At 47.6% G+C, this 22,559-nt stretch overlaps 1 protein-coding gene across 1 annotated transcript; it reads left to right on the plus strand.

Moving 5' to 3' along the window:
• Window positions 1-1,239: 1,239 nt before the first annotated feature.
• Window positions 1,240-21,847, plus strand: PLOD1 (procollagen-lysine,2-oxoglutarate 5-dioxygenase 1). The gene is made up of 19 exons (XM_090023818.1): window positions 1,240-1,425; window positions 7,148-7,239; window positions 7,844-7,980; window positions 9,308-9,471; window positions 9,997-10,109; window positions 11,689-11,752; window positions 12,873-12,970; window positions 13,546-13,647; window positions 13,799-13,930; window positions 14,231-14,352; window positions 15,230-15,334; window positions 16,299-16,424; window positions 17,677-17,818; window positions 18,211-18,324; window positions 18,641-18,706; window positions 19,078-19,182; window positions 19,740-19,886; window positions 20,149-20,274; window positions 20,582-21,847. Exons 1-19 carry the CDS (start codon window positions 1,356-1,358, stop codon window positions 20,735-20,737), a joined length of 2,181 nt encoding a protein of 726 aa, XP_089879944.1. The 5' UTR covers window positions 1,240-1,355; the 3' UTR covers window positions 20,738-21,847.
• Window positions 21,848-22,559: the final 712 nt, after the last annotated feature.

A 22,559-nucleotide genomic window follows, 5' to 3' on the forward strand; every position in this document is an offset into this window, starting at 1 on the left:
GAGCTGTGGGATCAGGGAAAGCCTGGTATCTCTCCATGGTTTGCCTTCCTGTGTAGGAGGGAGTGTGGCCCTCGACCCTGGATCTCTTGAGCACATACTGACATTTCACAGAAGCAGGACATTGGCTGCCGTGGTTCCCTTGCTTTCCCTGTGGGTGTTAGGTCTGTGGTGTGTCAGAGCTGATGGTCGTTTTATGTAGTTTCCGTGCTGGATTTGTATGGGATGGTTTGGATGCGGATGATGCTGCACCAGGCAGGGGGCTGGATTAGATGTGACCTCTGGGGGCAGGTAGCCCTGCTTCTCTGTGATGTGGGTGAAGAGGTATTTAAAAGGAGTATAGGTTGCAGCTGTGTTGGTCTAAGCCAGGGGTGGGCAGAACGCAGCCCAGGGGCCAGATGTGGCCCGCTAGGCCATTCTATCTGGCCCGTGGGGCCCCTAAAAAATTTAGAAAATTAATATTTATCTGCCCCTGGCTGCCTACCATACAGCCCTCAATGGCTTGCCAAAACTCAGTAAGTGGCCTTTTGCCCAAAATAATTGCCCACCCCGGTCTAAGATTTTTTAGACAAGATTTTTTGCATAAATCTGATATCTTTCATTTCCAGTTAAAATAGTTAGAAAAATTCTTCTTTGCAAGCTTTCAGGTACAAACCCCCTTTGCCAGGCGGAAAAAATGCTCCCCCCTGGAGCCTGCCCAAGCCCAGGGGCTGCGTGACTCAGAGGTAGCCGCAGGCCCCACTCCCCTCGCCCCGGTCCTGGCAAACCCCTGCGCCGGGGCTACCGCAGAAGCATGTCCACTGGGGTGGCCATCGTAGAGGACAGTTGGGTTGTCCTCTGTCCTCTATTGATATGCAACCCATGAACGCCATGTGCCTCCTGAGGTTGGCGGGGCTCCCGCAGGCGGCGGTGGCACCGTGGGCAGCACCGACAACATCGACGACCACCGGCCAGCGGCAAGCACGGACCACCCGCAGACGCCACCAGCAGGGTTGGCCGTAGAGGGTGGCTAGTGGCGCCCGCCGTGCCTTGTCACAGGGGGTGCACCGCCACGCTCGGGGCACCTGCGCACCCCCTGTGCATCGCCATCCGGACGCCTTTGTATTTTCTCTCGAAGAGGCCATGAAGGCGTCGGGTCTGGTATCACGACAGGCCAGAGGAGCAGAAGCCGCCCTCTGTGACGGGTGCCCACCCGCGCGCTCTGCCCTTCAGCCCCGCGCCGGCCGGGAGCCGCCCCGGGGGCTGCCGCCGGGCGGCCCCGGGAGAGGCGGGTGGAGGCGGCGCCTGAGGGGCGGGCTCGGTGCGTGGCACCCGCGGCCCGGGCGCGCTGTAGAGCCGGCGCCGCTGCCTCCGGCCCGATGGTGCCCGGGCGGCTGCTGCTGCTGGCGCTGCTGGTCGCCGAGGGCAGCGGCGGCTCGGAGCGGGACGGTAAGAGCGGGCGGGCGGGGCGCGGGCTTCCCGCGCCGCGGCCGCGGCTGGGCCCCTCGCCCCCACACGCCGCGGGGAAGGGGCGCTGGGCGCTGCCGCCCGCCGCAAGCTGTGCGGGGGGGACCTGGCTCGCCCCCATGACCCGCGGAGCTGCCGTGAACAAAGGGGCTGGCGCTGGAGGAGTTCCGGAGAGGTCTCTCCTGCCAGCTCCGTGCGCGGGCTCTCGGGGACAGCCGGGCTGGCACGGCCTCCCCCGGCCCTGAGGGGGAGAGCGGCTGGGAGGCGAAGGAGCAGCCTCCTTCCGCGCGTGGCCAGCAGAAACGACAAGGGTGGTGGCCAGTTTTGCTGCGGTGGGGGTCTCTGTCCGCTGTGGCCTGGACGGAGACCACCCATTCGTTTAGTTTAGGACGGCTGGCGCGTGGCAGCAGGGTCGGATCGATGCCTGCAAGCGGGGCTTGAAGTGAGACGCCGGGCATCAGGCTCCATCGCAGGGAGGAGAGGAGTTACCTCTCCTCTCGCCCTTGGGAGGGAGACATGGGGGTCCTCAAAGGGGCAAGAGAACGTGTTCAAAACAGCGAGGCCTGTGTTGCGTGCCGTTTGTGGGTCGGGTCGAACTCTCTCCTATAGACGTGCGTGCTTTGCTTCTCTACTGAAATAGTTCTGTGCAGCTAGTTTGGTTTAGCGCATTCCCCTAAATTTGTGTGACAGATATTCTGCTGTAAGGCCCCTTTGTCCCAGGTTAACTGCAGGCACACAGCAGGGGGTGGTGAGGGCATTTTACCTCTACCAGCTTGGTCAAAGCAGTGCCATACTTGCTGGTAGCTGTGCCCTTCGGTGACTGCAGTAAGAGCAGCCTTTCAGCACGTACTGTGGGTCAGAGGCTGCATTCCTTGTGCACCCCAAACTCTCGCTGCTTTTAGCAAGAGTTTGGCATGTACTGGGTGTACAGATCTGGGCCACTGGTAGAGGGCAGTGAGGCCCAGTAGGTAAGGCCCAGTTGAGACCAATCTCTGTTGACTGATGTAGAAAGCAGAGATGTGGGGTAGAAAATTTTCCAGTGCTTTATTTTTCTGTGGGAAATTTTCCATTTCTAAAAATTCACTGTTCCATAACATTCATTAGTAACAATGAGTGGATGCCCATACAATATTGGGCAAGCTTGGCCGGTTCAAAGTTGTAATTAATGTTTTTCAGGTGATTATCCCTAGGAAGAGCATGAGAAAGTACATATGTTTTATTGATTTGTAAACAGGAGGGTAAATACACTCGCATAGTACTGCAAACCAAAACTCATGTTATGAATTGACCTGTATGGTTGCACAGGTCAAATCAAAACCAAAGCGTGGCATATCGTGCACAGTTCTTTGGGCATCCTAAACTTAGTGTGTCAACAGTTTTCAGCACCTTCGGTTTTTTCTTAAATTTAAACGGACAATGTAAGGGAAGTACATGCTATAGTGTATAGTATGGTCTTTACATTTTTGCAAGTATTCCCATAAAAATAATTTCTTTCCCCATAAAGCTTTGAATTGGTTTGAATATAACATTTAAACCACATTAAGTGTGCTGTATTTATTTTTTTTCCTAATCAAATATTTCAGTTCAAATACTTGTGGCTATTGGGACATAAAATTAACAATGAGGGTACTTTTTTAGTTTTGTTTACTAAAAACAAGTCAAATAATCTTGCTAAATCAGATCACTCTGTATTTAGGGCGTTGGAAACTTTTCCGGAAAATTTTCCAAGTCAGAATTTTCTGGGAAACCCACATTTCTGGTAGAAAGACATACAATCGTGTCAACAGTATCTTGGTGCATTCGGTATTCATGTGAGATCATGTCACTGCAATGGTGCTTTTCACCCATATTGCTCAAAGTTCCTTATAAAGACTGGTAAGCATCATTTTCCCCCAGTTTACAGATGGGGACACTGAGGCACAAAGCATGACGTGATTGGCATAATGCCATGCAGCAGATTACTGGTAGAGCTGGGGGTAAATCTCAGGTTCCCCGTGTCCCAGTCCCTGAACCCAGTGCTACCACACATTGCAGTTCTTTGAGCCGTGCCTGTACACTCCTCCGGTATCTAGCTGCCAGCATGGGGGGAAGCATTTGGATGACCGTCCTTTACAGAAATGAAGCAGTGTTTCGGTAGGCCACAATTAACATGGGACAGAAGGTGTGCAAGGACAAAGTTGCTTTTGAGGGTTATGATACTGCCTCCCTGCAAGACTGAGCGTGCGAGAAGGGTTTGGGGTGATGGTCTTTGTGGGCTGGCTCATCTGTGAGATGTGTCTGGAAGAAGAAGTAAGGAGCTGCACTGATGACGTGGAGAAGGGAGGGGGTTTGAGGGCCCGTACAGAAGGCTTTGTGTAGGCTGCAGGGGACGGGCGTTCTCGGAAAGTTCTTGAAGTTGCCTTTTGATTTATGCGAAGTCTGCAGCCCTAAATTTGAGGAAGCAAGCGGGTAAAGGAGCAGGCGGCAGCAGCTGCCTAGCTCAGGTGGAGGCCGAAAGAGTCTCCTGGGGTGGAAAGATCTCGCTGCTGCTCAGGATTCCTCAGTGTGGGAATCCTGCTCTGTGTCTCTAAAGCCCTTCACCCCCAGACAAGTGCCAAGAAGGAAATCTTTAATGAGGGGTTTGCCTGGGCTCTCCTCTTGCAGAGGAGGACTGTGGCTTTGCTCTGGCTCTTCCCCCACCCCGCTGAATTTCCATGCTGCACAGTGAGTCCTTTCTCTAGCCTGGAAATCGGACACCTCTTCCTGTCCATCCCAGAGCCTCCTGCTCTCCCTCCAGAGGTGCCATCTGGTGCAGCAGCATTCGGGAAGTGGCATGAAACAGGCATGAACAGCTTGTTGGCTCAGGGCAACAACAGGAGGGTGAATTCCTGCTTTGTCTGGTTTGAAATTCTCCGTCCTCCCTGGGCATTCAGGCTGGAGCAGCAGCTGGGCTCCTATACAGTCTGTCTTTCTCTGTCTGCCACCGTCTGTCTTCTGCCACAGCGGGGGCTGGAAAGTCATGTCTGTTGTGCAGCCCCCTCCCTCCCCGTGTGCTCCTGTCACTGGCAGCGTCCCAGGTGCTCTGAAAAGCCAGGCACTGCCCTGGTGCTCTGCATGCCAGTATATGGCTGGAGACCTTGCCAGCTTCACTGTATTCCCTGGGGAGCTACATACCTTCCTGACTAATCTACCCCCTCTGGCTAGACAGCACACAGAAGAACGTAATTAGGGACCTGTCTGTGCTGGCAAATGAGCTAGGTTTGAGGGCTAGGTTTAGGTAGAGTTCAAATCCTGCCACTGTCCTGTCTATCTTGTAGAAATGCTCAACAAAACAGACTTTGAATCAAACTTGAGTGTCTCTTCTTGGCTATAATCTTTCTCTGCATTTCCTTCTGATGGGAGTCAAGGATCTTATGGGCTTCTTTGTAACTTCTCTTCTTCCTCAGCTGGGAATACCACACTGCCTTCATTACCCCAGTTCCAAATCTTCCCCTGCAGCTCTGCTATAGTTTTGTCCATATCCCAAAGACTGCCAAGGCTGCTCTCAGTTAGTATTTAGCACTTCACCATTTTACTTCTACAAAGTTCCAGGTCCAGCCAGAAATCCAGCTCTTGTCCAGTAGCCAGAGGTACTGGGGCCAGGGTTACCAACCCCGGATTTATTTATTTCATTGACAGTCTGCCAGCTAGTCACTGACAGCCAAACCTTACCACTGACGCATGTTTTTATTGATTTATGTTTTATATAATGTAAAGGTAACTCTTCTGTTGGCCTGCCCTCTGCTGCCAGGCCCAGGTGTAAGGGCTGGGCTCAGATGTAGGGTTTAACATCAACCATACTAAAAAAAAGTAAAAAAAAATAAAAAAAATCAGTAATTTATTTTTCTTGGGTTGGCAAGTGTGCTTGACTATAGTAGTGGTTTTACCCTGCTGTTCCTACCCCCTCCCCCCAACCCCAGCTAGAGGGTCACTACTTACCCCATACCCTGATTCCCCTGACTGCATCCTGCACCATAATACCTCTGACAGCCCAACCCCCAGCCTTACATCAGGTTGGGGATTGGGCTGTCGGAGGTATTATGGTGCAGGATGTTGCCTTCTATTAGCCTGTTGTTAATGGTTTCTTTGATGCTTAGTCAAGCTGGTTAGTGTTTTTACTGACAGTTAGATTTTTTACTAACTTTACTAGAAGGCATTTTTGGCCTGATTTTTACTGAGAGGCAGTAAATTTACTGGCAGTTGGCAACGCTGATCAGGAAACACATCCAGCTGTGTCGGATAAATGCATATGGTACATCCATTGGGAAATGCAGTTCTCCAGTTTCCCCAGGTACACCTGCCATGTCCCCCCCAAATGGTCCTGTGTTCCAACCAGTTATTCCCGATACTGTTTGCTGATCCATTCAGTTTGCCAGAGATCCTCCCATGGGTTTTGGACAAAACTATGTGCATTCCTGCTGAGGTAAAAGTGTTAACATGAATGCCAGCTCAAAAACAGAGAATTTAATTCTTCCAGCAAAAAAAGATAATTCCAGAAATTCCCACAGTGTTTTGTAATAACTGGGGGAAAAAAAAGAACATAAAGATTTGACTTTGTAAGTTTAAGAAGCTGGGCATGAAAATCCAAGAGCAGGAAGGAAAAATTGTGATTGGACTTTACTCAGGCCACAGCCTCCATTCCTATATGCAATAGGAAAAACATCTGGAATGCAGCAGAAAATCAGAGCAGCAGCCTAGAAAAAAATAACAGCTGGACAAATTCTGCTCTTCCCTATGATTGTGTAAGTGCTCACTGAGAAAAGAGGGGAGCACTGAGAGGTGAAGGGAAGCAATTGCACTGATTAGATGCTTTAAAAGTAATCTAGTTTCTTACAATAGTGGATTTTTTTCTACCTCCACTTCCTTTTATCTCTCTGTGAGGAAACAAAGATTTATATTTGATATCAATAAAAAAAAAATGGTTTCTGCTTACATCCCAAATGCCATACAATGAAAAAAATAACTTGATTCATTTTCACATTTCCATACCAGGCCAGGTTCTAATCTCAGTTGCATCAGCAAAAAATGAAATTGCTTTGCTGATTTCACTGGGATTAGTTAGATTCTCCCCCAAAAATCACTGCAGTTTTCAGAGTATCTTTGCTGTGTATGCCCTTTCTGGCTATGCTATGCTAACTGACACCTTCAGTGGAGCAATGCTGGGGGTCTCCAGACTGGTTTTATGCCTTTGGGGACCTCTGGCTCGGCTCCCACCAGTAGAATCCAGGAAGTAAACAGTTCCAACTCTGTAATTTAGGACAACCTCTTTTCCAAGAGGTATAAGCACCTGACTCACATGGATTAGCAGGCACTGTATGTATAGAATTCAGTCCTGACCAGTAACTTTGATCATACATTCAGGTTAGATGCTTCTTCTCACGGTCTTTCACAGACCTGTATTGTCCCAGTGAAGGGAACAACACAGACTATTGCAAACAGATGGGGTGGTTAGAGAAGAAAAGGAGTTGGGTTCCATTCCTAGATCGATGTCAGTGGGGTGCTGAGAGCATCCCTTAACCTTCCTGTGCTTCAGGTTTCCTCTCTCTATTGGGACAGTTGTTCATTTAAGCTATCTCAACCTGGATTCAGTTTCTCCTAGGAAAGCCATTTTTAGGGTGACCTGGCAAGCTGCAAAACAAAGCAGTGAGCATCTCTCTCTTTCTCTTCTGCTTTCTTCTGTCTACAGAAAACCTGCTGGTTCTTACAGTGGCCACTAAGGAGACTGAGGGATTCACGCGTTTCAAGAGATCAGCTCAGTTCTTCAACTACAAAATCCAGGTGATGTCCAGCAACTTCCAGGGGGCAATGAACGAGGAACTTCTGGGAGGGGTTGGGGGTATGACCATAAGGGGTAACCAAGAGAACTGACCCAGTGAGGATGTTCCCTGAAGCTGTTGTGGCTGAGATGAATTGCTTGATAGCTTGAGGTGACATCTATGGCACATGAATCTCCAAAGGTAGCTGCAGTACACAGTGCTTGCATCATGACGCAATGCGAAGTTATCGTGTCCCAAGGGTGAGGGGAAGCATGGTCTGAACAACACAGGAGATCCAGCCTTGGTCATTCCATACAGAGCTGCTGTAGCATAACTCTTTGCAGCCGTATGCCTGCACCGTGCCTTTCAGGGACTCTGAGTAGCACAAGGTGGTGCAGTGGGAGCTTTGCCTCTGCCATTTTCAGTATCCCTATACCGTTCCCTACCTACTTGCACTGGGAGGGCTAAGACCAATGTAGCTGTGAGCTGCCCTGTGCTCCTGGCCATGGGGGCCAGCAGTGAGAGAGCAGTTTGCTCCCCCGACAGCCAGAACACTCCTGGCTTTCTGAGGGTGATGCCTGCTGGGGGACTGAGCCCTTGGTTAAAAAATATGCTGAACCATTTAGGTGCTGGGCCTGGATGAGGAGTGGCATGGTGAAGATGACAAGGCGGCGGCTGGGGGTGGGCAGAAGGTGCGTCTCTTGAAATCAGCTCTGAAGCAGCATGCAGACAAGGAGGACTTGATCATCCTCTTCACGGAAAGGTAATGGGTTGGAAAGGACTTGCCAGGAGCCGAGTCCTGGGGTCATGTGAGGCAAGAGTTTAACAATGGGGAATTAACTGAGAAAGGAGGTTGCCTGAGGAAGGTGTTTCCAGACCTCCTGAATTCCTGTCTTCCAAGATCTGCTGAGCTTAGCTGGATGCTAATGTTAAATACATCCATGCCAACTGGGAAGTTCTCATTCAGTGGACCAAGTCCAGCCCTTGTGTTACCACTGCCTTTGCCAGGACTGAGCTTGGCCTTCTGTCTCCAAGAGATCAATAGCCTGAGTCTCTAGTTTTGGCCAGGCCTTTCCCAACAGAAGTATCTGCTTTATGAGGAGAGGCAGCCTGCAAGGTGACAGGTGTCATGGGAGCCAAAAGCCAGTCTGCCAACTGAACACAAGAACTAAATCAAAAGACCAGACTGATGGATGATATGGAGAAGAGTCCAGGCTCTGAGGACATGCTGAACCTGCACTGAAGTACTGAAGACCCAGGGGCAGTGAGTGGTGATGCAGGGAGCTATATCCACCAGTGAAATGAGCAGCTGTTGCTCACAGTAGGTTACTTTGGAAAAACAAGCCTTGCTGCAATTAAAGGCAGACCTCATTCTGGCATGCACTGGCAGGAGGGTCATGTGTAAGATACAGGAGGCAACTATTCCTCTCCTCATCTCTGGCAAGGCATCCCCATCACACTTTAAGAAAGATGTTCTTCCCATTTGTCTACAACGAGAATGATCAGAGGTTTAGGAAATGTGACCTTGGTGGAAAGGTTGAAGGAAATGCATTTGTTTAGTCTAGGAAAGAGAAGCCTGGGAGAGTGGATGGGACCTGGTAACAATCTTCCAACGTGGAAAATGTTGTTTACAGCAAGGATGGTGATGAATCCCATGTCCTCTGGGGGAGGGATGAGAAGAAATGGGCTTAGTTTGCAGCCCAGAAGATTTGGGTTAGCCATTAGGAAAACTTCTTAACCGTAAGTGTACTGAAACACTGGGGCAGACGACCCAGGGGCCTGTTGAATTCCTTCCCAGGAGGCTTTTTCCAGGAGAGCTAAACATCTGTGAAGGATGGTCTAGGTAGGCTTGATCCTGCCTCTGGGCACAGGAAGAGACTAGACTGTCCTCTTGAGATCCCATCTGGCCTTATGTTTCACTGATGGCTTTAAGTGCCATGCTCCACTGTAGGAGTCCTGCTGCCCCATAGTTGACCAATAATCATGTCAGGGGCTATAGCACAAGGAAAATAAGGATTTCTAGAGTTTCTCAGTTACTTACACACTCTTAGCTCCATTCCCTCCATTTCCCTTGTTTTGTTGCCCTGTAGCTATGATGTGCTCTTTGCATCGGGCCCTGCAGAACTGCTGAAGAAGTTCAAACAGGCCAAGAGCAAGGTGGTTTTTTCAGCAGAGAACTTCATCTATCCTGACCGAAGGCTGGAAGCCAAGTACCCCCAGGTGCGAGATGGCAAGCGCTTCCTGGGCTCTGGAGGTAAGAATCAATTTGGCATCTCCCGGTATTGCATTGCCATTAGACATGGCTTTGGGAAAAGCAGATTTGTGAGAAATATAATGGGGGGTCTGGAAAACAGCATGCTGATGGAGCTAGTGGTGATGGGAACTGTGTGTGCACAGTCATAACACACAAGACAATCATGCATGAGCATGTTTTTCTCTTGTTGCAGTCCTCATGGAGGATAAGAACCCATTACTTATAGCTCACTAGGAAACTCCTTTAGCACAGGATAAAGGAGTTGGTACATTTTTGTGCTGAACTTGAAGGATTCTATCCCAAATGATGATCTGTTTGATATAGCAAAGAATGTGATGCTGTCTTTGCTTTGTTGCAGGGAGATTGAGACACACGTGTGTCCATGTGTATATGAGGACTGAGATTAGATACTTTCTTGGCAGAAGGACTGTGACTGTAATTCTATAGGACGCCCTCAAGGCATTCCCTTCTGCAGCTGAACTAAAAGCCCTGTCGTTCGTTTTACTCATTGCCTTGTTCCCACAGGATTTATAGGTTATGCTCCAAATTTGAACAAGCTGGTGGAGGACTGGAAAGGACAGGACAATGATAGCGACCAGCTCTTCTACACCAATATCTTCCTGGATCCAGAGAAAAGGGTACGTGTAAGGGAGTCCTGTTGCTTCAGACATACTTGGTGCAATTATATCTATCTCCAACTGGAAGAAAAGGTGTTGAGCTCATCTCCCCAGCTCATTCTCCTTAGGTTACCTCTTACTATAGAGTCCTCCTGGGCTTCACTTTGTCTCCCCATGATGCCTCTGTTGGCATTTGTGCATGCAAATGGTTATTGGCAAATTCAGTTTCCAATTTGATTAGCACTAACTTGTTTCCTTACAGGCCCACCCTTGTATTATCCTTCCCGTTGTTTCTCCTCTAAAGTGTCCTGTGTTCTGCAAGTGTTTTTAAACCAAGGTTCATTGTACCTGAATACTAATACCAACAATATCTTACAATCAGGAAAAGTGTATTGTTTTGAACAAATAAATATTATTGTGGAGTGTTTGAAACTAGACAAGAAAGGATCGTTTCAGGGCTTGAGGATAAGGAAACAAAACTACAGTCGTAAAAGAAAACAATTGAGTCCTCAGTTTTCATCTGAAGTATATGCAAAAAGACAGGAGCAGTGAGTGGAGATGGTTTTGCTTATCCCATTGGGTCTGAGTCTAGCTCATAAGCTTTAACATGAGTTTCCGTCTCATATTCTCAATGCCATATCAGCTTAGCATAATTCCACTGACAGGAATTCAAAAACCAGCTACCAGCACTTTTCCCCTGCCTTATGGGGGGGGATGACTTGTAGAAGCTGTTGGCATGCAAGTTGGATGTGATCCTGACAAACTCCGGTCACAGCATGGCTCTGAGCAGCACAGCGTAAATGCAGATTGTCAAACTCGCTGAGCTGTGGTACAGCAGTAGTAACGAACAGCACTTGAGATGAGCATAGTTCTGTGACAGGAAGAGGGTGGAAGCAAGACTGTGTTCACAAAGGATGTTTATGCTTGGCCTGCACTGCTAAATATGTTATGACATGCAGCTTATATGTGGCTGCACAGGCTGGCAAGTGCCCTCAATGTGTTTATTTGCCTATATTATTATCCTGCCCAGTAAAGCTTCACGCTGTTCATTTATCCAGCTTTGCCTTACATAGGATAATTTGGAAAAGGGAGAATTGCTCAGAGCAGACTGAAGCTGAGACTCACTGGAAGGGTTTGAAGGTTTATTGGAGGATATGCAGGTAATCAGGGGAGTACAGTACCACCTAATTCAGCACGTGGACCATCACAGAAATTGTCTCCAAGCACGAGGGACAACAAATAGCAGAGAGAGGAAAGGAGGCATAGGCAAGGAAAATTACATTTTCAGATGAGATCTAAAAGCAGATGGAGCCTCCCTAAGGCTTGGTGTTGGGAGGATGAGGCTGTTACCAGGAGTTGCAAAGAAGAAGACTTCACTAATAATAGTGAGATGTTAGGAAAGGACAGAGGTAATCAGTGTTACTTCAGTGAAAATATGAGGGCTCCTAAAGGATTGAGAGGTAAGGGGGCTACATTGATTTGTTCTAGCAAAAGATCAGGTCCCTGCTTTTGTACCTGCACTGAATAATGGGGCGCATGGGCTGGTAGGGCACATGGCTGTTCGTAGTCTAAATGGGGTCTTTTATTTCACTGTTTAAAGGAAAGTATCAACATCAGCTTGGATCGAAGAAGCCGGATCTTCCAAAACCTGAATGGAGCATTAGGTGAGAGGAGAGTGCAAGGCAGTTACCTGCTGATACACAAGAGTTGCACAGGGGCAGAAGTAGCTAACATGCAAACCCATGCTGAAACCAGGTTTTGGTTCACTGCTTTGCCCCAGGATCCTGCAATTTGTTTTCTTTCCCCACTGGGCCCAAACTGAATTTGTGATCTGATCCTGTCCCTGTGTGTAAGAAGGCAGTCAGGTTTTCCCTTCCACACTTCCTCACTGCTTCGATCGCCACACATGTCAAATGACATTAGTTTTGGGCAGTGAAAGCAGGAGGAACCTGTTGGCAGGTAATAACACAACCCCTGCTGCCTTGTTCACAGCATTGGACTGAAAGATGTAAGAAGTGGGAAGCAGGTGAGATGAAGCCAGATGCCATGTAAGCGCTAGGTCAGAATGTGCTTTCAGCCATTCGGTTATTCCACCCTTGGCAAAATAATCTACCCATGTCTTTTCCTGAGGCAAGGGAGTGAGGGATTTATTTGGTGTTATTATATTCTTTTCCCCTGATTTTCATCATTTGGGTTTTATCACTAGGGTGTTTGGAGGGCTTGTTCTTAGCATACCAGGGAGTGACTGGAGTTTGTCTAGACTAGTCCTTTTCTCGGAAGATTTTGCTTTGCTAAGCATACACCCTGATCAGTTCCCTTGCATTCAGAGGGATGCTGTGGGTAGATGGATCAGAGGGGAAGACATTGGGACTGTGAAGGAAGTGCACAATTCAGAGATGGATCTTTCCCAGCACTGTGCTGGTGCTGAGCAGTTCCGAACAACATATTCTTTACCTATTCCTGTTTTAAAGAGCCCCAGTTGCTCTTGGGAGACTGCCTGACAGTTTAATGGTTTCACCTTCTAGGAAAGTTTTAGTGATACTTTCCTTTGGCTCAGCTCCTTCCTTCCTAATTCCACTCCCTTTCAAACACCCTAAATAATTCCACTCCCTGTTCAACATGGTCTGTATCACCCAAATGCCAGTAGATGGTTGACCAGCCTTTTTCCCCCACCCTCCACAACCTTTCCAGCTACAGTTTGCAGCAGAGGGTCAGGTAAGTCAGGACGTTGTCAGCTGCTCCTAAAACATCCTACAGATAATGCTACTGTGATGTGATTTCCAGATGAGGTGGTTCTGAAGTTTGAAAATTCCCGAGTGAGAGCAAGAAATTTACTGTATGACACCCTCCCTGTGATGATTCATGGCAATGGACCCACCAAGGTAAGCAGGAGTCTGGAGAGGGAGGTTAGGTGTGAACTCATAGCAACAGATCTCTTTCTGGGTAGAGTTACTGAAGTGAATCCTGGGGGACTGCTGGGAAATTAGGGTCCTGTCTCCACCTACTATCTGATCCCCCCAGAGAGCTGTAATTCAGTGGGGATTGGATGACCCCAGATACATTGGCAAAATAGGGAGCTCTTTGATATTGGGTCCTTGGTTCAAACCAAGATCAAGTGTCATCACGTAATGAACATTCAGGTCCAACATGTCATAAGCCTGTGGTTGTGGTCAGGCTCTGACTGGATGGGTATGCACAGCACTAACTGTCACCATTGGTCCACTTCTTACCAGTCTCAGCACCTAGATGCCAAGGTCTGATGGCCCATGGGGACTGAATTGTGCTGTTGCTCCACATCATGCACTGTCTCAACACATCAGTATTCTCCACTACATGAAGCTAGACCTCCAGCCCTGTACCCATGTCAGTTGTTTTCTTGCAAGGGGGAGAAGGGACTCGAGGCTGATGATGGAACTGGTCTGAGACGAGCTAGAGCTTGGGGGCTTTGCTTTTGTAGCTGCAGCTGAACTACCTGGGAAATTACATACCACGGATCTGGACATTTGAGACAGGCTGCACTGTGTGTGACGAAGATGGAAGAAGTCTCACCGGGTACAAGGTAAGGACTGACCTGGTGCAAAGCTACAGAAGAGAGTTCCTATGTCTGCAGCTCAAAATGTTCTGGAGCTTCCCTGGAGACTGGGAGGTATGGGCAGGGGTTTGGAGCTGAATGGTGGCCCTCATGTCTCTATCTGTCTTGTTGAATGCAGGATGAGGAGTTGCCCTTCATTCTGATAGGGATTTTTATCGAGCAGCCCACTCCCTTCTTCTCCCAGTTCCTTAAGAGGCTTCAGACCCTCCACTACCCAAAGAAACGAACTCAGCTCTTCATTCACAACCATGTAAGTCGCATCAGCTCTCGGTTGTGCTGGCAAACAAGGGAAAGCATAACCCCTGCCACATCCCAGAAGCTTTTGCAACCTCTCCCCAAACTCCAGGGGTCTGTAAGTGAGACACAGCTGATGTGCTCATTTGCTAGAGGTACATGCATTGCCTCTCTCCAGCTCTGAAGAAGGAAGGAAAAGTACAGGTCATGTACTTTGGCACTGCCAGAGTCTCTGAAGCTGGCCTGCTGGTGAGCTTTGACTTGGCTCCTGTGGGCACTGGTAGCTTACTCTTGGCTCATTTTCCTTTCTGTGTAGGAGGAACATCACCGGTTACAGGTGGACACGTTTGTCAAGGAGCACGGCAAAGAGTATCACGCCATCAAAGTGATTGGGCCAGATGAGCAGTTGGAGAATGCTGAAGCCCGTCACCTGGGCATGTAAGGGAAGAGACTGGGGGGAATGGACAGGTTTCAGGAACATACTTACAGTCTAGGCTCAGCAACACAAGCTTTTCCTTACTAGGAGGGGCTTCTTGCATCCAGGTTAGGTGGTCCATGGGCATTAGAACAGAAGGGCACAGAAGAAGGTTCAGGCAAAGCTTTGTAGTTCTATGGGGTAATACGGATTTAGCAATGGGGCCTTGCGTAACACTGGAAGAGCACTTGCACTTCCCCTAATGTGCTTGTTTAGATGGAACTTGTCTGGACTGACAGCACTGAAAGCCTCCCCCTTGCAGAAGAGGTTCTCTGACCAGCTGCTCTGAAAAGCCTCTCTCACAAAATGCACCCCCTGACCACGTGGCATCAGCTTTCCCCACTCTGCAGCCAGCCTGCAGCTTGTCCTTGGCAGGAAATGTCTTGGCCCATGATGCTGTCCAGCTGATGTATATAAAAGCCAGGCTAGATTTGCAGGTGAAAGAAACAGCCTCCCACAGCCTGTGTGCAAATATTCTGGCCTCAGATGGATCATGTTCATTGTTCATTTAATCTTCCAGAGCAACAACCTCCCCCAGCCCACACCCCCTCCTATCAGAGAAGATCTCATGATCTGAGCCACACTTTTTCATCCATGGCAGGGTTCTTCTGCAGGGAAATAACCAGATACCTTTTACTTCTTTGCTCAGACATAGGGTTTTAAAGCTCCCTTCCCCAGATGTGGGGCAAGGGGTAGATCTGCAGTCACAAACCGGAGAAGAAAAACACCATGATCCTCCAAGAGAAAGCCCTGATCATTGTAAAAGCCTTTCCTGTTATCCTGTTTATTCTTGCTCTGTCCCAAGTGGATTTCCACCTGACCTTTGGACTCTGTTTGTAGGGATTTGTGCAGACAGGACCCCAGCTGTGAGTATTACCTCAGCCTGGATGCTGATGTGGTTCTGAAGAACCCGGAGACTGTGCGGATCCTGATTGAACAGAACAAGTGAGTCGTTCCATGTGAGCAGTCCTTACTGGGCAGGTTTCGGGTGGAGTGACATGGTGACGGCCTCCATCCTTGGGAAATAGGGAAGAGATAAGAGAACATTGCTGAGAATGGAATGTAAGTCTTGGTTACCATAGAGCTGGACCCAAACAGCAGGCCTTAGATGTAAAAACATCCCTGATTTTGCCCTTCCCTTTTTGGAGCAGAGACCAACTCAACCTACATTGTTGGAAACAGATGGTCAAGAATCAGAATAATTTTTTCCGATCCAGATTTGGGTTATAATCCAGATTTGGATCCACATTTCAAACATCCTGAAGTCCGAGGTTTAAATTCAGGTGTAGGTTATTGGTATGGCCCACTGTAGAGATAGGGAAATCTGGATCTGAATCCAGGGTGGGAGTCTAGGGACTGGGAAGAAAAAGTGCAAAAGAGTTGGATTCAGAAAGACAGATCCAGTGTAAAGGAGCTCTGTTGACTTCAGTAATGCAAGACTGGTTTACAGTATTGGTCTAGGGAATTAATTTTAAGATCACTGGTCATTAGAAACTTCCAAGCCACAGAGGCTGTGAATGGGACCTGATTCTCCTTTCTTTGCCCATCTGTGGTTCAGAGTTTTAAGTATGCTTGCAATATTGAAAAGTCAAGTAGAGTAGAAAAGGGCAAGAATGGTCTTGAATGAAATATTTTTACCCCTCCCTCCCCTGCCCATCTTTAAGGAAAAGGTTGTGCAGGAGCCAGGGACTATGTTTCAGAGTGGACTGACTACAGGCTGCAGTTAGGTACAGGCTCAAGGCCGAAGCCTGCCCTTCCTTACACAGGTACCTCTGTCACACTCAGTGAGAGTAGTATCTGTATGTATGGGGAGAATGGCTCCTCATGGCCTTCAGATTTGGAAATCCTTCACTTGCCCTCCCATGGTAAAACCCTTCCCTGCAATCTTTCCTTCCCCTTGTACCCACAGGCAGGTGATTGCCCCACTGGTGAGCCGTCATGGGAAGTTGTGGTCAAATTTCTGGGGGGCCTTGAGCCCTGAGGGATACTATGCCCGCTCGGAGGACTACGTGGATATCGTTCAAAGGCGGAGGGTGTGAGTATTGCAAGATCTCCTTGCCAGTCAGAATCCTTTCTATACAAGGTTGGCTTGGTACAAACTCAGCAGCTGGGGAGCTTGTAGCTTTAAATCAGTTTAAAGCTAACTGGAAGCCAGGTACAAGAGTAATAGACAGTCACTATATAAGAAAAGGAAAGGAAGGTTGGTCTCTCAGTTTGGAGCTATTTTAGCTGCCATACACACTAGAAGGAATATGGTCCAGTGGCTGGAGCTGGGGGCTGAGCACTAGGGGTCCTGGATCACAGATTCATGGTCTGACCTTGGACAAGTCACCTGACCTCCTCACATGTACCTCACCCTCCTATCCACATCCTATCCCTATGAACAATAGACAAATGGGCGTTAATTATCCCATGTGAGCCCATCCTTTAGGACACAGTGTTTGCAAAGCTCTGTGTGGTTCTCAGATGCATAGTGCTGTAAGTATGCAGTCTTACTGGTGATGCTGAGTGCAGCCTGGAGGGGCTTTTCCTGGGGTTCCTGCATGGCATTTTGCTGGGTGGCTGCAGGATTTTTTTAATTGATCTTGCGACAAGCTGATATTCAAAAATAGCAACACTGTTTATACTGATATGTTTAGGATTCAGTCTGGCCCTTAGCCCTTTGAGACCCAATCCTGCAGCTTCTACTTATGTGAGAGGCCTCAATGGGTAGTTATGTACTACACTGCTTTTTGGGATGGGAGCAGCAAGTCTGCCCCTTAGCTTTACTAGAAATGGAGAGGAGGTTATTGCAGAGAGCCTTTTGGATACTTGATGTTTTTGAAAGGTTCAGATCCCTCAACGGAGGTTGGAGAGAGAACTGTAACCAACTTCTTGTTCTGTGGCTGCCTCTGTATAGCAACCAGCACAGCTGAGGTCCTGATTTAAGGATTTAGGGTGTTGTAGTAATATTCTGATGTGAGAGTTGGCTTTTGCCCTGATGGTTGCTCTAGTTCCTTTTAAATCTATGGAATGACTTGGTAGGAAGTGGCTCAGGCCCTTAGTGGTGTGCCCAACAGGAACATGTGGCAATAGTTCCTTGACCTTTGCAGTTGCCAAGGGTTTGTGCGGCCCAAAAGGTGTGGGCCACTTGCTAATACTGCCTGGATGGGCCACACCTATCAATGCACCTCTTCCCCATGGTTCCCAGCAGGGGTGGCATGTACTTGACTTGCGAGCCTGCAGTAACCTGCCGTCTTTGTCCTGTTGCTGCTTTGTGTCTAACCCTCCCTCTTGCCATCTTGCAGTGGGATCTGGAATGTTCCCTACATTTCCAACATCTATCTGATAAAAGGCAAAACCCTGAGATCTGAACTCGACCAAGGAAATCTCTTCCAGAGTAGCAAGCTGGATGCAGACATGGCTTTCTGCCAGAATGTCCGGGATCGGGTCAGTAGAGAAAAGCAAGCGGCTACTTGAAGGGAACTGAGTTTGGGAGAAGATGACAGGAATGAGAGGTTTTGGGCCCCCGTTACCTCTGTGCCTATTCTGTGGGGAGAAATGAAATCCTGCATACCAGCTGGGAAGGGATCTCTGCCTGTGGCCTGTAAATACAGACGGGGGCTACTGTAACCAGAGATCAGATCTGCCTTTGACCCACCCATGCAGCTCTGAATATGGATGTCAGTGAGAACTGCATACACACACTTTAGACAGGCATCTGGGAGCAGACTGGATGGGGGCATGGTACCATTGCAACCAGAAAGAGGCCCAGAACTTTGTCTTGCACATCGTCCACTCTGGGCTGTCCCAGCCTGATTTTGGTTTGCTCTCTCTTGCAGGGGGTCTTCATGTTCCTGACAAACCGGCATTCGTTTGGACACATACTTTCTCTGGAGAATTATGAAACAACTCATCTTCACAATGACCTCTGGCAGATCTTCAGCAACCCAGAGGTGAGGTACCCTGCATGGTGAGTGGATCTGTCACACTGGGGTAGGGTAAGAAGGTCTGGCTCCAGCATTCTCATCAGATAGAAAATCCAGGCTCTGTTATGTGAGATTGTTTCTGTAAGGGTTTCACTGAAGCAGAACTGCAGGGCTTTGAGGAAGGGCATTTGACTCGTAAAGACCTTTGGGCCCCAGAGTTTCAGAGCCCATGAACTGTCCTCTGCTTCCTCTCTCTGCAAACAGAAGGAAGGTTATGACTGCATATGACCTTATACTATATCCAGGCTCCACAGAAGTGACCTTTTACTTGTCTTTACCACAGGACTGGGAAGAAAAGTACATCCATGAAAACTACACTGCAGCCCTGAAAGGGAAGCTTGTGGAGATGGTAAGAAAGTACTGTCCGTGTTCCTCAGCAAGGCCTTCCTGCTTCTGTAGGAAGTAATTCCACTGGAGATGGGGTTGCCTCAGAGAACTTCAGTCCAAAAAATAGTGATCCTCTCTTAGTTTACAAGTGTCCTTAGGGACAAATCCTGCTGCCAGCAGCATATATTTGGGTCTGTCAACTCCACTGGGAAGTGGGCACATGAATCAGAAGGCAGAACCCAACCCAGCATGACCAAATCCTAAATGTTCATTCAACTCGCCTTTCTTCCTCCTCTTACCTAAAACATCTGGCTTTCTTCCTCTTGTCCAGCTCTGTCTCTCTGCCTCTTTTTACCCTCCTCCTGTTTTCATGTGTTCTTTCTCTTTCTCTAGCCTTGCCCAGATGTTTACTGGTTCCCTATATTCACTGACACCGCCTGTGATGAGCTGGTAGAAGAAATGGAGAATTTTGGCCAATGGTCTGCTGGAGGGAATGTGGTAAGAAAACTGGGGGCTTTCTGGGTTACAGTTTTTGCCACTTGCAGTGAGTATCTGGTAGCATTTGCAGTGCACTACAGGAGACTGTTTAATGCAGTAACTAAAATAAGGGGCTGGGTCAGGGCTCTGAGTTCTATTTCCAGGTCTGCACCTGACTCACCACATAATTTTGTCCTTGTGCCCAAATTTTTAATTATTTGGTTGATTTTTTTTTTCCTGCTTCCCTGTTTGAGATGAAGTAGACTGGATTTTCAGAGGTCACAAGCTTCAGCAGCTTCTATTGACTTCTACTGGTATTGCTGCACATGTATATATTTGAGCATCTGAGATGGTGACCATTTTTGAAAATGTGGGCCCTAACCTCCCTGTACCCTGAGCACCCCTCTGTCAAATGGGGATTATAATACCTGCTTATTCTTAGGCTTAATGAATGCCTGCAATCAACTTCACAGGCCTGGAAAGCCTGCTAGAGATATAACATTAAGTTACTATCAGAAGCCAGTATTTGTATGCTTCAAGATACTAATCATCAAATATCTCTGGTGTTTCAATTACAGGACAACAGAATACAAGGAGGATACGAAAACGTCCCAACTATTGACATTCACATGAACCAAATAAGGTTTGAAAGGGAGTGGTACAAGTTCCTTCTGGAATACATTGCTCCCATCACAGAGAAATTGTACCCGGGCTACTATACTAAGGTAGGCATTGAAAACCATGCTTCCTGGACACTGTCACACAGTCAGCCGTGACTGAAAAATCTTTATTGTACATTCTGCCTTCCAAAAATAAGATGCATGCTTTATTTTTTTTTATTTTGGGGGGGGGGGGCGGGGTTGTTGTATGTGAGAAAGTACAATACCTTTGGATATTACACCAACGGTATACCCATAACCTATAGCTGAATGCCCTCTGAGAGCTGTAACTGGCAATATGTTTATGGGTTTCTTTTCTCTCTGGCAGACACAGTTTGAGCTGGCCTTTGTTGTGCGTTACAGACCTGATGAGCAACCTTCCTTGGTGCCTCACCATGATGCCTCTACCTTCACCATCAACATTGCCCTGAACCGTGTAGGAATAGATTATGAGGTAAGAGTCCATGTAGAAGAAGGGCATTCTGAAAGTGTCCCTGTCCAGTCTCAGACTAGACCACCCAGTGCAGCTCCCAGTTCATCCTAGACAGCTGACACCCTCCTAAATCCCTGCCAATTAGCAACTATGTTTGAATTGCAAAATTTTCTAGAGGCAGACCCAAGATGGGAGCTAGTGGGGGCTTCCCAGGCTATCAGGGAGGAGTCGGTGAACTCTGAAGGCTGCTGGGACAGTGCCAGAATAATTTCTCTTACATGTAGTTGCTGGCACTTAGCTTGGGTCTCTCTGGTTTTATTTCATGCAGGGAGGAGGTTGCCGGTTTCTGCGCTACAACTGCTCTGTACGAGCTCCTCGGAAGGGTTGGACACTCATGCATCCAGGACGCCTGACACATTATCATGAGGGTCTTCCGACCACAAAAGGGACCCGTTATATTGCAGTGTCTTTTCTTGACCCGTAGAGGTAGGCTTCACAAGGACTTTTCCCCAGCACCCCTCACTGCTGAGTGGGAGCAGGGAATGCTGCTGAGAGTCTCTGAAGCATCGATCAAAGCTATTTGGATGATGATTTCTAATGCTGTTTTAAGACTGCTGTTGGAAGCTCTCTCCTGTCACACTGCAGGTCATCCCTAGGGGCCTAGCTATAGAATTTGGATGGGGATTCTTTGTGTCTTTCTTTCCCATGTTACTCATGATTTGCTATTTCTTGGAAGTGCTGTTTACTTGGACTCTTAGGCATTACTTTCCAGAGTGTTTTCTTGAACAGAAAATCCAGTTGTATGGAGGCAGGTCACCTCTTTATTCTTCCCACCAGCCCTTCTCCCAAAGATCCAGAACTCTGTTTCTGTCCACCATATAAACAGGAACAGACACTAGGGAATAATTTCTGAACACTACTCCAACGATATGTTAGGTGTGAAGTCATGGAGCTGGCTCCAGTATTGGGGAGCAGCATCTTAGTAGTTGAAATACTGAATGAATCTGAATAGCCAGAGCCTGAACTTCATCTTCCTCATACCTCTTCAAAGTTAGTTGGTTGTTAAATACAGCAATGATGGTAACATACATAGATCCTGTTAGCCAAACTGTAGTTAGATTATGTCATTCTACTTCTGGGTTTAGGTGAAAGATCTCATCCTAACTTTTTTTTTTTGGTGCAGCTAGAAGGAAATTTGCATGTTTTACCAAACTGTGTGTGTCTCTGGGTATGTGTAAGTGACCTCTTAGAAAAGGAATGCTATGTAGAACAGGATATTTGAGATATTGTGTACTGAAGTCTTTCACTTCTGTTACTGGTTCAGATCTATCCCATATTAATGTCAAAAGTTGTAACCTTCCTGTAGCTGTTCATAAAATCATAGGAAAGTAAGGCTGGAAAGGACCACATGAGGTCATCTAGTACAACCCCTGTTCACTGGCCTCTCCAAAATGTCCTTGATGGTGTCAGTCCAGTTCCCAGGTCAAGTGCCCATATTACATTGAACTTTGACTGGCCTCCTGAATCTACCCTAAGTAGGCCATGGAGATTAAGTTGTTTTTTCACAGCTAGAGGATATTATTGCCAATCGTCACTTAAATATTCCAAATATTACATACGCATCTCCCTGAAAAATGTTGGTTTTGTTACTGGAGGTATGGCTGGAAGGTGTTCAGATACTAGGGTGAAGTGTTTGGGATAAGAATTGATATAGTATAGAATAGAATCATGGGGGAGGCATAGTGGGGGGCCGGTATAGAAGAAACAAGACCCATGGTGTATCAACTCTGCTTACTGAATGGAGGATTTTAGTCTCCAGGTCTACCGATCTAGGATGTTCCATGAACACTGCATTCACACAAAGTGTTTTTAAAAATAAATTACGTCTAAAACCCAGCTCTGTATGGGTTTCCAGGGAGACTGTTCCATTTACTTAAAACTACTAATCTAGGGAGAGCCCCTTTCATCTGGTATGGACAGATGATATGAACCATTAAGAACTCAGCTTGTTTTCCCCACGGCGCAATGACCCTGTTGTTTGCTTGCTCCAAGTCCATAGTTGCAGTGAAGAAGGATAAAAGACACATGGTTGAAGTAAATGCTAGCCATAAGTTTTAAGAGAGAACTTAAAGGGGCATTAAGCTTTTCTTTTGCCATTGTTTTTTTTTTCTTTCTGGATCCATTTACACACACACACACACACACACACACACACACACACACACCCCTTGAAAGTAAAAGAATTAAAATGTTTCTATAACAAAAAACTGAATCCAGTCAATTGTTCACCGTCACCAAAGGGATTT

Source organism: Crocodylus siamensis, chromosome 12 (genome assembly GCF_052110815.1).
Source record: "Crocodylus siamensis isolate JL-2025a chromosome 12, ASM5211081v1, whole genome shotgun sequence".
Classification (NCBI taxonomy): Eukaryota; Metazoa; Chordata; order Crocodylia; family Crocodylidae; genus Crocodylus; species Crocodylus siamensis.